A 14,705-nucleotide genomic window follows, 5' to 3' on the forward strand; every position below is an offset into this window, starting at 1 on the left:
GTCCCTGTGCTGTGTTACTGTCAGCTGTCTGCCTCTCTCCCAGGAGTGTGAGCTCCTGAGGGCAGGGACTAGCTCAATTTCTGTTTTTCTGTTCGTAATCCTAGCTTCCAACACAGTACCTGCCCACCCAGCAGGCACTTGGGTAAATGTGTGTTGAATAAACAAACAAATGATAGTATTTTCAGGGGGAAACCAAAAGAGAAAAAAGAATGAAAAAGGAAACTCTGTTTTCACTAAAAAGGAAATTGCCAATATAATGCAAAATCGTGTGTATGCAATTATGAATTGAGAACCATGGAAATAATTCTCCCCGTGATAGATATTTTTTTAACAAAAGATGCTAATTGTCAAAAGGCTTGTAGTATTATTGACTCTAAAAGCAATTCTATTCAAAAACACAATGTAATCAAGCAAAAACCCTGAAATAGAAAATGTTGATGCCTGGAACACATTTGATTTGATCTTTTTCCTCAAAGAGAAAGTTTTGTGGGTTTTTTTTCCCCTCAAGGTTGACAGGGCTGCAAAGCAATCTAAACTATTCATCATACTGTTAAGTCTGGCCAGGGTGAGGTGGCCATGTTTAATTGCTCAACAGAATTTCATCCAATGGATTTAAAGTTTGTGGAGATTACCCAGAGGGGGATCCAGTGAACTAAGATCATCTGTGAGCTGTGATTATTATGGCAATCAGAGTGATTAGTAGCATATACACAAAGATATCTAAGGACCATTGTTCTTAAGGTATTGTCCTTAAGACGCCCTAATTTTTTTTCCAGTGATGCTGTCATAGAGCAACACTCTTCCAGATTCATTTCCAAAGTCATTCATCAGCCATCCAAGATTTGGGAGAAGAAACTCACATGAGACTAAATTTATTCTGGATTGTTCCAGTGAGAAAACAAAAATATATGGGGTGATTTTTTTCAAGAGACCAGTTACAACACAATAGAAAACCATTGTTTTTAATGATTTGAGCTATCCAACAATGAAATGAATTTTTGCTAATGTATAATTTTCACTGAAAGTGTTCAAGCAAACTCTAGGTGACCACTTATGCAGTGATAGAGGACTTATGTATTTCAAAGTCCCTTTGAAAGCCTAGAATCTGATTCCAAGAATATCTCAGTAATTATTTTATAGTCACATCAAATATATATTACAATCTGCATGCATCAAGCCTTTACTTCTCCAGGTGTGTGCTCAAATGTCACCTTATTATAGAGATCTTACCTGCATGCAATATTATCCCCACAACCTTCTCTCTTCCCTGTTACTCTGTTCTATTTCTCTCCATAGAGCTGCCGGATATGGTTTGTATTTATTTGTTTATTTATATTATGTCTGTTTCCTCCAACTAAAGAATGTAAACTCCACAAAGGAAGGGATTTTGTTGGTTTTCTTCACTACTCTAACCCCAGCACCTAAATAGGAATCTGGCATAAAGTGTGTGTTTAATCAACTGTCAAATAAAAATAATATTAAAATGTTACAGAAAAATTAAACAAGGGAGGGGGGTGGACGGGAGAAAGAGGAAAAACACAATTCCACTATTTTTTTTGTACATAATTACATACCCCTTGTATTTTCTTCTCATCTCTTTGCTTTCAAAAAACACCTAGGTTTTTATACAGCTAAAGTCATTATTTTACCTAACATGTGTTATACAGCTGAATAACTCTCATCTCATTCACCAAATCTGGCTATTGTGATTTGATGTCATTTCCAAAAATCAAACCCATTTTCACATAAAAAAAAGTGTGTGACCAGTGAGGCTACACAAAAGGTATATGCTACAGCCCATAAAAAACCAACGAACTCACCATTTCTAATTTCATAATCATCACTCTCATCAGTATCATTGAAGAGTCATAGTTATTTTTGGAGGCAGAATACCATCATGAGTGAGTTAAGATCATATTAGCCAAAACATTCTTGCAAAAAAAAAAAAAAAAGTTGGAGAACTTACAACGGGCACTACAAGTCCATAGCAATTAAGACAAGGCGGTATCTCATAAAAATAGACATATAGATCCATAGAACAGAACTGACTCTCCAAGAAACTAATCCTTACATTTATGGCCAATAAATTTTCCACAAAGGCACCAATGCAATTCAATAGGGGAAAGTATAGTCTTTTCCAAAAAAGTTGCTAAGCCAATCAGATATCTGTATGCAAAAAGATGAATTTAGACCCTCACCTTATACATATGCAAATATAAGTTGAAATGAGTAACAGCCCTAAATGTAAACACCTAAAACTATAGAACACTCAGAAAGAAAACATAAGAATGAGAATCTCTGATCTGGGATTAGGAACCATTTCTTAGATAACTCCAAGAATTCAAGCAGTAGACTCTTCAAAAGACACCAGTGTGGAAGAAAATATCTGCAAACCATACACTTGCTGAAGTCCTGAATATGTTATAGAACTCTTACAGACCAATAGTAACAAGGCGACCCAACTTAGAATGACTGTAAGATTTGTCCCAAAGAATACTTTATCGAGGTAAAAATAAACGCATGTAATGATGCTCAACATTACTAGTAATAAGAAGAACGAAAATTAAAACTTCAGTGAGACCTACTTAATACCCACTGAAATGGCTATAATCAGAAAGATGGGCAGGAACGAATTAGGAGGCAGAGAGACTGGAACTCACATCATGGCTGATGGGAACGTAACTGGAGGCAGCCATTTTGGAAAATAACTCTGCATTTTCTTGAAAAGTTAAATGTAAATATGTCATATAAGTCAGCAATTCTACTGCTACTATATACCCAAGAAAAATTAAAACATATGACTGCACAAAGACTTGCACATACATGTTCACAGCATTATTTACAACAGCCTAAACCTGGAAGTAACCCAAATACTCACCAATTGCAGAACGTAATAAACAAAGTATGGCATATTATGCATGTATTAATAAGTGTATATTTCTATGCATACACATTTTAACAGCTCTTTATATATCTGTCTGCTAAAATGATATATTGATGAACTCCTATAAAGTATGTATATATTTTTTCACACTCATAAGAATATGGACAAATATATAGATATAATTTCATGTTAGCATCCCTTCAGCTTTCAGCCCACACACCAATCTGGGTTCAAATTCTAGTTTCACCACTTTTTTAGCTCTGTGGCTGTGGGCTAGTTACTCAACCTCTCTGTGGCTGTACTGGTAAAATATGGATGACAAAATACACCTGACAGGACTGTGGGGTTAAATGAGATAAAAATATATAAAGTGCTTAGCACTAATAAACTATACCCAGCATTGTTATTTGTCTTTTTGGAGTTTTATTTGCAGATCTAGTTATGTACTAATACTTCTGAGTGAAGAGAAAGAAGCCATTTTGTGCAGTAGAGAAAGCCACTTCTGTACTTCCAGCTTCCAAGTTTTCACTTAATCTCTCAGAGCCTCAGTTGCCAAAATCTGTAAAGGAGGATAATCATCTCACGGGACTTGTTATGCTTAGTGGCTTGTAAACTGCAAAAACACAATGAAAGTTTAGGCCTCTATGTTATTATAGCCTTCTGTTACCATCAACGCCACCCACAATATGATTTTAGAAGAACCTGAATAACTGCTTATAGAGTGATGTGTAGTCATTTCTCAACCTCTGAGATTGTAATCAAAGAATCTTTTCATGGCCATGGTGGTGGGAGCAAGTCATTGTCAAAATAAATTTCATTCTCCTGTTGTTTGAATACAAAGTGAGGACTGTGTTACTCCCTATCTGCAACACTCCCTGCCTGTCCTCATGAGCTATCAGGCTCAGCTAAATATGTCCCTGGCCAGTATGTTAATAATCCCCGCTGGTTCTGAGACCTCCGTCCACCACCGATGTGACATTCTTTGTGTTTAAATGTCTAGCTGACGTCTGCTGCTTAAAACAGCCCATGCTTTCACCCCCTCTCTGCATTGTCACGGCCCTGTATCACCGCTCTTAAAAGGCCACTCTGAGCTCCAGTTGCTGACCAGCCTGCCTACTTGCCTCCCTGCCTGCTGCCGGCTGCCTTGAATGCCTGGTTCTCCAAGCTCCTTGTGGGTCTGACAAAGCAGGGACCATGTCTACCTTTGGCTACAGGAGAGGACTTAGCAAATATGAATCCATCGATGAGGATGAACTTCTCGCTTCCCTGTCAGCTGAGGAGCTGAAGGAGCTAGAGAGGGAGTTGGAAGACATTGAACCTGATCACAGCCTTCCCGTGGGGCTAAGGCAAAAGAGTCTGACCGAGAAAACCCCCACGGGGACATTCAGCAGAGAGGCACTGATGGCCTATTGGGAAAAGGAGTCCCAAAAACTCTTGGAGAAGGAGAGGCTGGGGGAGTGTGGAAAGGTAGGCTCTCGGGTTTTTTCCTTAGCTACTCCTACCCCCGACCCCCACCCCCAACCCGGGAACCTGTTTTCTCTAACTTTTTAGTCCTCTTCACTTTTCTTTCCTCATAACCCATTTGCACCTGCTACTGAACAATTCCTCAGGCCACCCAGGGGAACATAATATGTAAAATTATTAGCTGGGATCCTTCGATTGACTTTTAGTCAATCAAGATGGCATTTTCAAGAGGAAAATAATTCACAAGCAAGGCATGGGTTTAGATATATTGCCAAACATAAGTCTAATTTCAGTTACAAGTTGCTGATGTGGCATAGTGTGTGTGACATTACATATATATTGCAGTTAGGTAGATTTACTTCCTTCTATAAAGACAGAAGTGGGTACTCTGGTTGCTTTGACTGTAATGGTGACTACAGTAAAAATGATTCTTTTTTTTTTTTTTTCCAACACCGAAAAGTGAGCAGTGGTGGGAAATACGCAGGACTGAGAGCCAGGGGGCCTTATTTCGAGTCGCTGTGCTGTCCCTAAGTTGTTAGACCTTGAACAGATAGTCCATCTCTGCAGGCTTCTCTTTCCCACCTGTCCATTGAGGGAGTTGAATCTAGGGTTTCTTTTGTAAATCAAGAACCCCTTTGAGATTTTGATAAGTTACAAAACTTCTCCTGCAGATACTGTCCGTGTCTTGTGCATACACACACAACCTTTTACATGGCATTTCAAAATGACGACCTACATCCTGAAACCCACCTGGGGACCCAAGTTAAACATGCCTGAGTAGATAACCTCTAAGATTCCTTCCTGCTTTATAATGGTGATCCTGAGACCGGAAAATGTGCTTATATTAGAGCTCGGGTCTTTTAAGCTCTTGTGTTCTGCCCAGTAAACAGTTACTTCGGATTTGCCTTACAGATCGTTAAGAGAGGAAAGTTCAAAAGACTATGCTCTGGGAAAATAGCAATTTGAATACAGTATAATAAACTCCTGAACCTGTGCAATAACACAGGTCAGAAGCAACAGTTTAAAACCTGTGGGCTACACTAGAATCATCTAAAATCAAAATGGCCTGAATCCAATGGCAAAGACTTCCACAGTACTAATCTAGGCACTGTTAGATGATCTTGATGATAGGGTGTGTGGGCCACATTTGTAGCAAGATATGTGTGAGCCTTGTTCATGTCAATCATTGCGGGAAGGGCCACTGGGATCAAGCCAGGGTCTGCCAAGGCCACGGTGTCTGCCTGCACTGAGGGGTGGAAGGGGAAAGTGAAGCCAGGATTGGGCTGGTCAGTTTCTCCACAACTATGATTTTCAGAGGTCCTTTTCCCCTCCTCATGTGGGATTATGTGTCAAAAATCTGATAAAATATATAAAATATAACATTTTGATTATAGTTCTTAAAGAATTTCCTTGATAAAAAGATGAAAATTGCCACAGAATATCCAGGACAGATAGCTATCACAGCAGTAACCCAACAAAGGCATTTTCATGTCAGAATGTCTTTATATCTGTAGGAATCAAAGGGCAAAGCCTGTTGTCCGTTATGATGGAACCCGTCCTGATCCTGCCAAAGGTTTTGCTGATCCCTGCCAGGGGCTTATCAGCTCAATTAGAGAGGCTGTGTGTTGATGAACTTCGATTCCCTTCCGGGTAGTTAACTTTTCTGCCACTGCACTTTCCCAGCCGGCCAGCTGTCTCTGTAGTCACAAGGGGGGGCTAAGCAGAAGCCTCGGAGCCTATAAATCCATTCCCACACAGGACAAAGTTCAAGGCAGCTGGCAGGTGGGTAGGGGAGGGAGTGGCCATGTAAGTGAAGAACAGTGCAATATGGACCACAAGAAGGAGATGGGGGTCTTGGTTATCAGGCCATTGGCTTTGAAAGGCTTATGAAAACCATGTTCAACTCCTATTGAATGACAGCCTCTGTCCACTTGGGTTCACACAAACTTAGGCTGCATTAATCTCCAAGGGGCCTTGGAGGCCAGAGGGTCTAGCCCCCCCTAATTTGAGTATCTGCTGGGTCTCAGGCATAGGTGCCAATAAATTCACTCATATTATTTAGTTGAATTCTTACTCTTGCACATGAGAATTGAGACTAGGAGAGGTTAAGAAATTCAGTTGAAGTTAACAGTTTATTAGGAGAGCTGACATTCAGACTGAGGTCTGCTGATGCCAAGACCACGATTCTCAAATTGTGAGTACCCAACCCATCGGCATTACCCGGGAATTTCTTAGAACTGCTCATTCTAGGGCTCCCCCAGATCTCCTAGGAGTGGGGCCCAGCATTTTGTGGTCTCACAAGCCCCTTAGGTGATTATGGCACACACCACAGTTGAGGACCGCTCAACTGTACTGAGACCTCTCAGAGGTTTACTGATTTGACTACAGTCAGCCAGCTCTTTAGGGGTAGACCCAGAACCAGAACCGAAAACCAAGCCTCTTGCCTCTTGTTCACGTAAAGATGCCAGGGAGGTGATCAGGAGACATGGTTGGCCACTACCTTCTTGTTGCCTTATTTATTCCCCGAGAGTGCCAACATTCATGTTCTCTCTACTAGCCCTCATGCCTCACCCCATCCCCACCTTCCCACCCCCCATTCTCACAAGGATCAAGGTTAACTCCAGAGCACTGGCAGATAGCAGACCTGGAACAGTGCAGTCAGTCCAAAAGCCAGATAACATAGGAAGTAGGCAAAGATTATTTTTTCATATCCTCTTAACTCCGTCTCCAGACACTTTTCTCCCTTCTGGTGTCTTTCTTTTAGGTGTCCCCCACCTAGGGTGGCTGGCTAACCATCTCAGATTGTCTGGGACTATCTAGATTTAAGAACTGAAAATCCTGCATCCTGGGAAACCTCTCAGTTCCAGATGACTGGGGACAGTCACCCATTGAGCACTGGACCTATCCTGTCAGCGGCTGGTAGCCAATGTCAATTTAGATCCGTTCAGCCAACAGATATTTATTGAACTCCTACTATATGCTAAACACTGCACTAGGTAAACAAAACAGACAGGATCCCTGTCCTTACCCAGTTAACAGTCTTTTGGGAAAAATGACAAACAAGTAATTAAAACAGGTACTTGGGGTGCCTCAGTGGCTCAGTCAGTTAAACTTCCGACTCTTGACTTTGGCTCAGGTCATGATCTCACGGTTCATAAGCTGACGGCAGGGAACCTACTTGGGATTCTCTCTCTCTCTCTCTCTCTCTCCTTCTCTCTCTGCCCCTTCCCCGCTCCGCTCTGTCTCTCTAAATAATAAATAAATTAATTAATTAATAAGTAAGTAAGTAAGTACTTCACTGGGGGAATTACAATGCCCTATATGGCAAGGATAATATGAGGGGATAATATGAGGAAGTGTCAAAGAAGGCTTTCTGGAAAAAGTGTCATTTAGATGTTACATTAAGACTCATTGCTGGATAACAGTTTCAGATATTGTCTCTCAGACACATTTTTGCTTGTTTGTTTTTATTTATTTATTTTTGAGACAGCACAAGCAGGGGAGGGGCAGAGAGAGGAGGACAGAGGATCTAAAGCTGGCTTTGCACCGACAGCACTGAGCCCGCCGCCAGGCTCGAACACAGGAACTGTGAGGTCATGCCTGAGTGGAAGTCGGACACTCCACCAACTGAGCCACCCAGGTGCCCCTCTCAGATACATCTTGAGGGGAAAACATCTCTTGCAGATAAGAGCCTGAAGGTCTTCCAGGGGATAGGGGATAACATGTAAGGCTGGCATGAAGGGCAGTTTACCTTAGATTTTGAGAAGGCCCCTTTCCTCCAAATACCGAAACAGCTAAAACTTCACACACACACACACACACACACACGCACGCACGCACGCACGTAGTATTTCCCATCCTCCTGCTCCTGAAGAAGTAAGTAAATAAAGACCGGATAACTATCCCAGGAGTGGCTGACCCCTTCCCCAGGCCATCGCTTGGTGCCTGCCACTCCAAACAAGTGGATAACTGGAGGCTATTTTGTGGTAGCAACTGGGCAAACAAACCTGGAGACGTGCACAGTGTTTTCCAAAGCTCATTCCACATGCCTCAGGCGGCAGGAGCCCTGGGGGGAAAGGGAGGGCTTGGGGCCTTAGAGGAGATAAAAGAAAGGGCTAAAAAGATAGCATTAGGGGAAATCAGACTCTGTTAGCAATTTCCAGAATTTTTTATTTTTTTTTTAATCAGAAAAGATAGCAAGAAAAAGAGAAAGAAGGGGTCATTCAGGCTTCTTAGTACAAAGTCTTGTAAGCAGGAAAGACAAAGATAGCATTGAGACTGTGTTTGCCTGAAAGTCTTTCATAATTGATACATGGTAAATAATTTAAGACCATGAGGCCGGGGCAATGGCTTGCTTCAAGATTTTCTACTGTTCTCTGCTGTTTCACGTGATGGTTGGAATCCAGTTAGGGCCAGGGGCCATTATCTTTCCCACCTGCTGTCTTCCGCAGTCCATCTCATTTAACCCTGCCCCAGCATGAGATTTCAAGTTGATTTGCTGCAAAGGGTGACCTGAATGTTTTTCTGCATCGAGCTAGGTTTTGACCTGCAGCTAAGAACAGCAGCCCTGCCCCCTCGGCTTCTCTTCCCCACAGCAGCAACAGGGACAGCGGCCACTCTCAGGTGGCCCAGAGGTAGGTTCTCGCTGGAGAAGCAAAGGATGCCGCTGCCTCTGGCTTCACTGAGACAAGCCGGAGCACAGAGCACTCCGTGGCTGTCGCAGCTGCTACTGGAGGCAAATCGGGGGAAGAATTTTTGAGCGTTCAGAAAGGGAAGCCATTAACATGTGTATTTTCGTTGTCATTTGTTTCTTCGGGATGGAGAAATGAGGAAGGGCAGAGGAGTGATTCCAGAAGGGAGGGTTGAATTTGCTAAATTCTAAGTAAACAAGGAGTCACATAGTTCAGAGCAAGTTGTTAAAGAGAATGAGAAATGGATCAAGGGTTTTCCAAAGCTGAAGTTCTGACTCATTTATTCAAATTGACAAAATGATAGTAAATTTTAATACAGTGTGTTGAATTCTAGATATTTATGCTGCAGAAAACAAATGAAATGTTTGTTTATAAAAGCTCTTGAAAGATATGCAATGAAAGGTTAACCCTGATCACCCCAACTAGAGAGGTCAGAAGCAAGAGAGTGGTCTTTTTTCCTTACATGCTTTTGTATTACTTGCCGTGTGTTATTTCCGTTTTTTATTTACTGAGATATAATTGACATATAACATTGTTTTGCTTTTAGATGTACAACATAGTGGTTTGATCTATTGCAAAACCATGTGTTACTTTTGTAAATTTTTTAACAATGTGCTGACAAATGACCAATTTACTGATGCTACTGTGCTCTTCAGGTTGCAGAAGAAGACAAAGAAGAGAGTGAGGAAGAGCTTGTTTTCACTGGAACTAACAGTGAGATTTCTGAGGAGGTGTATACAGAAGAGGAGGAGGAGGAGGAAGAGGAGGAGGAGGAAGAGGAGGAAGAGGAAGGAACAGCTGAGAAGGAGAAAGGTATTAATGGAACTATAAATTACGATAGCACCGATTCTGATAACTCTAAGCCAAAGACATTTAAAAGTCAAATCGAAAACATAAATTTGACCAATGGCCACAGTGGAAGGAACACAGAGTCGCCAGCTGCCATTCACCCTTGCGGAAATCCTACCGTGATTGAGGATGCCTTGGAAAAGATAAGGAACGACGACCCTGACACCACAGAGGTCAACTTGAACAACATCGAGAACATCACGTCGCAGACCCTCGCCCGCTTCGCCGAGGCACTCAAGGGCAACACGGTGGTGAAGACCTTCAGTCTGGCCAACACACGCGCGGACGACGGCGCGGCCATGGCCATTGCGGAAATGCTCAAAGTCAACCGGTACATCACCAACGTCAACGTGGAGTCCAACTTTATCACGGGCAAGGGGATCCTGGCCATAATGCGGGCTCTGCAGCACAACACGGTGCTCACGGAGCTCCGCTTCCACAACCAGAGGCACATCATGGGCAGCCAGGTGGAGATGGAGATCGTCAAGCTGCTCAGGGAGAACACCACGCTGCTGAGGCTGGGTTACCATTTTGAGCTCCCAGGACCAAGAATGAGCATGACGAGCCTCTTAACGAGAAATATGGATAAACAGAGGCAGAAGCGGATGCAGGAACAAAAACAGCAAGAGGGCCGTGATGGAGGAGCCAATCTTAGGACCAAAGTCTGGCAGAGAGGAACACCTGGCTCTTCCCCTCAGGCATCTCCCAGGCACTCTCCCTGGTCATCCCCCAAACTCCCCAAGAAAGTCCAGACTGTGAGGGGGAGCCGCCCTCCATCTCCTGTGGTCCCACCCCCTCCTCCTCCCCCACCCCCCCCTCCTCCTCCTCCCCAAAAGCTGCCACCTCCTCCCCCACCCCCTCCCCCTCCACTCCCAGAGAAAAAACTCATCACTCGAAACATCGCAGAAGTCATCAAACAACAGGAGAGTGCCCAGCGGGCATTACAAAATGGACGGAAGAAGAAAAAAGGGAAAAAGGGTAAGAAACAGCCAAACAATATCCTAAAGGAAATTAAAAATTCCCTGAGGTCAGTGCAAGAGAAGAAAGTGGAAGACACTTCCCGACCTTCTACCCCACTGAGATCAGCTCATGAGAACCTCATGGAAGCTATTCGGGGAAGCAGCATAAAACAGCTAAGGCGGGTAAGTAACCCAAGAGCAGATCTGGGGCACGGATGTGGTAAGTGAGGGAGCCCCTATGACACGATGGTACCAAAGTCACCTCTCAACATATTTATTAATGTTTAAAATATTGCAGCATGCAAGAGCAAGCATCCACATTCGGAATTCCAGGAGCAGGTGACCAGTGGGCACATTTCCACTGGAGAATGAGCCTGGGCCACCTTCTTAGCATCTTGGTTCCAGAAGGGCCAGGCCTATTTTAAGGCACACCAATATATAAAAATCCTGATTTCCTTAATAAGAAAATCAGGGAATATAATCTATATTCCAAAAAAGATTATCACTTGTCAAAATTTTTACCACAAAGTTTCAGGTGATTTAAAACCTCATTTACAATATAGAGGCACCTGGGTGGCTCTGTAGGTTGAGCATCTGACTCTTGATTCCGGCTCAGGTCATGATCTCACGGTTTGTGGCATCAAGCTCCACGTCGGACTCTGTGCTGACAACTCGGAGCCTGCTTGGGATTCTCTCTCTGCCCCTCCCCAACTCGCGCGCATGAGCCCTCTCTCTCAAAATAAATAAACTTTAAAAAATAATAAAAATACAGATAAACCTTAAAAATAAAACCTAATGTATCATATAAAATTTGAATATCACACAGCAATAATCAATCTATATCTGAGGTAGTTTCAGAGAACACTGCTCGAGACGTGCCCTACAGATAGTTTTCGTTTTATCATTTGTGTTGTTTTATTGAAAGAGAATTCCCCATTCTTCTAGGTGGAAGTTCCAGAAGCTCTGCGATAAAAACATGATCTTGAGAAGAGGATGCAGAATCATTCAGCGGTATTAAATCGAATGCATTGTGACCTGTTTCTAAAGTACCTTCTTCAGTTTGAAATGTTTCCTGACTTTAAAAATAGCCTCACCCATTAATTCCAAAAAGAATTTTAAGAAACAATCAGCATGTTTCTTCTGTAAATATGAAAATAAACTACTTTTTTATGTTATGAGATTTGTATTGGCAAGAAGCAGTTTATTTAAAGATGCTCTTACATCCCTGGATGTGTTGGTAACTCCGAGCTGTTGTGAGTTAATGAAATGTGCTGTTATTTTTGTAATCCCAATAAATTTGGATTGAAGTTTTTGGGTTTTTTTAAAACAAACTAATTTTTGTGTGTTTGAGTTGATGCATATGTGAGGTGTGTATGTAACATTGCTAAATATTAAAAATATGACATTCTTACCCAAAAAGGGCTTGGGTCCTTAGCATTTTCCTTTCTTTGTTTTTTCACATCCAAGAAAATTCGATCAGAGCTCTTTCTAAAATGTCCGAAATCAAAAATTTTCTTCAAAGTCTTCTTGGTAGTGAGATAAAAGCTGTAGGAAACTTCCTGAAGTGGCCATCATCATCCTGGACGCACTGATGTTAGACCCATTCCCAAAAGGCTGATAGGTACCCAGGAGTCAATTCAATTATTTACAATTAAAGTCAACTATTTCCGGAGGAAAGAAAAAAAGTGAAGGAAAGCTTCTTGATAGAGGAAATCGTGTTAGGGGAATTCCTGGAAAATAAGCCCTGAATGCAGAGTTATCTTGTAGCCGACACTGAAGATTCACCTCTCAAAACTCCCTTTGAACTTTCCTTAGATGAGCCTTAGTCCAGTGGACCTCAGCCTTTGTGTGCCCTCCACAAACGGTGACGTTGACGTCCTCGACACACATCCGGGGACAAGGGCACATGTATTTCTAATCCCCAAATATCACCTCCCCGTCACTCAAGGAAGACCTGAAATCAAATTAGAGAAAGACATATCCGAGATTTCCTTCATCTGGCTCCAGTGCTCCACTCCAACCTACGAAAGCTATAAATCTCTTCTAAAGTCCTTTGTCTTAACTATGATTAGCAGTGTTTCCTTTGTGTCCTACAGAGTCTAACAGTGGTCCTGGCAAAACTCTCCGGGCCACTCATTCAATAATTGTTTGCTCTACATACAAAGCTTTGGATTATCTTCAATCAAGCGGATTTTGTTTCACTAGAATATTTCTCCAATAGTTCTTGGGACTGTTTCTTTTAGTCTGTTTCTATTGTTCTGCCGTTGTCTTACTCAGAGAGAACGGCCTATATAACCTCTGAAGGTGGGTGCCAGCGACCTCCGAGCTAGCTGGCTCCACGTGGGGAGCGGCTGACATCTTCTGAACTATCTACATTGTCTCATGAATATATTTCACGAAAACGTCAAAAGGGGCTGTCCCCATTTTAGAGATGAGGAAACCATTCCGGGAGGCAGCGGGCTCAAAGAAGTCAAGTTTGCATGTGACCATGCGTATCTCTGACTGTACAGCCTGGTCCCTTTGTACGTGACATCACCTCCCTGCTTCTCTCCAGACTCAAACCTCCTGAAGGGTCCCTGTTCTCACAACAGTGGTGGAGATTTCAGTTTCTACTTTCAGCGACTTCACTGTTTTTATTAGTGTTCACAATCATGCCCATTATTAATATGCAAACAAACAGAAAGCTAAAACGCAGGTTCTTAAAAGACGTGTGTCTGTGTGCGTGCGCACGTACATGTGTGTTTATTTAGAACAGAAAGCCAAGGCCAAACCTCTTTTCCCATCCCCTTTGTATGTGCATGAGAACAGGGCTCCTCTAAATTGGAAATACTTCCGACTTCATCATGATGAGGCCAAGGGGCAAACGGTTGCTGATAAATCAGGGTTGATAAAACCACACACGAATCCCAGAAAGCCGGTGTGGAGAAATTCTCTGGAGTGAGGAGAAGAGGTTAGTGATATGGGCGGCCGAGAGCCATATGGCTGGGGACACGGGCCAGGCCTTCTCACCAGAAGTGAGTGATTGGCAAACAGATATTCTGACCTTTGCATTTAAAAGTCTACATTGCTAGGGATGCCTGGGTGGCTCAGTCAGCTGAGCATCCGACTTCGGCTCGGGTCACGATCTCACGGTTCCGTGCGTTCAAGCCCTGCATTGGACTTTGTGTTGATAGCATGGAGTCTGCTTGAGATTCTCTCTCTTTCTGCCCCTCTCCCACTTGTGTTCTCTCTCTCTCTCAAATAAATAAACATTTAAAAACAAATAAATAATAAACAAACAAACAATCAAACAAACAAATAAAATCTACCTTGCTGGAAATGTGTGGGCCCGAGGAGAGAGCGGCATGCACTTCCCGGGAACTTCACAAAATGTAAATAAAGACATGGACCCTCAGACTCAATCTACAAAACAAAATGTTATAAAGCCCATCACAACACAGGTGTGACAGGATCAGAAACTGAGTGGGTATATTTAGCATTCAGGAAAACCCTTTCTAGAATGTTGTTTCGGAATACAGTACTGTGAACGTTTGCGGTGTTAGGACTCTCTCCATTCAGCACAGGAGAGGGATTCTTAGTTTATCTTTCCTGCAAACTCATACAGTTTGAATGAACACTAATTAGTTCATCCTCTAACAAGAGCTTTCAGCTCACTGGGAGAAGAGCGTCCAAGGCCAGATGAAGTGTTTAGGCTGTGATTTATATTTGCACGTTAATCTCCTGAGGTACACATCATCCCGATTTGAAACAGAGCCAGGATGCTGCGTCTCACTCTGCTCCGAGAGCCGTGCTGCCACAGGTATTTAATAACTCAGTGTCAGCAGGATGTTGATTTAATACCTGCCCTGACGTAGTTGC

At 42.7% G+C, this 14,705-nt stretch overlaps 1 protein-coding gene across 1 annotated transcript; it reads left to right on the plus strand.

Annotated features, from left to right (window-relative positions):
* Positions 1-3,685: 3,685 nt before the first annotated feature.
* LMOD2 (leiomodin 2) lies at positions 3,686-12,237 on the plus strand. Its single transcript, XM_042927627.1, has 3 exons — positions 3,686-4,351; positions 9,696-11,030; positions 11,793-12,237. Exons 1-3 carry the CDS (start codon positions 4,079-4,081, stop codon positions 11,817-11,819), a joined length of 1,635 nt encoding a protein of 544 aa, XP_042783561.1. The 5' UTR covers positions 3,686-4,078; the 3' UTR covers positions 11,820-12,237.
* Positions 12,238-14,705: the final 2,468 nt, after the last annotated feature.

This window comes from Panthera leo, chromosome A2, assembly GCF_018350215.1.
Source record: "Panthera leo isolate Ple1 chromosome A2, P.leo_Ple1_pat1.1, whole genome shotgun sequence".
In the NCBI taxonomy this organism is placed as follows: Eukaryota; Metazoa; Chordata; class Mammalia; order Carnivora; family Felidae; genus Panthera; species Panthera leo.

Coding starts and splice junctions, on each gene's coding strand:
- LMOD2 (XM_042927627.1), top strand. CDS start 4,079: ATGTCTACCTTTGGCTACAGGAGAGGACTTAGCAAATATGAATCCATC. Junction 4,352..9,695: donor GGCTGGGGGAGTGTGGAAAG/GTAGGCTCTCGG, acceptor TGTGCTCTTCAG/GTTGCAGAAGAAGACAAAGA. Junction 11,031..11,792: donor GCATAAAACAGCTAAGGCGG/GTAAGTAACCCA, acceptor CCATTCTTCTAG/GTGGAAGTTCCAGAAGCTCT.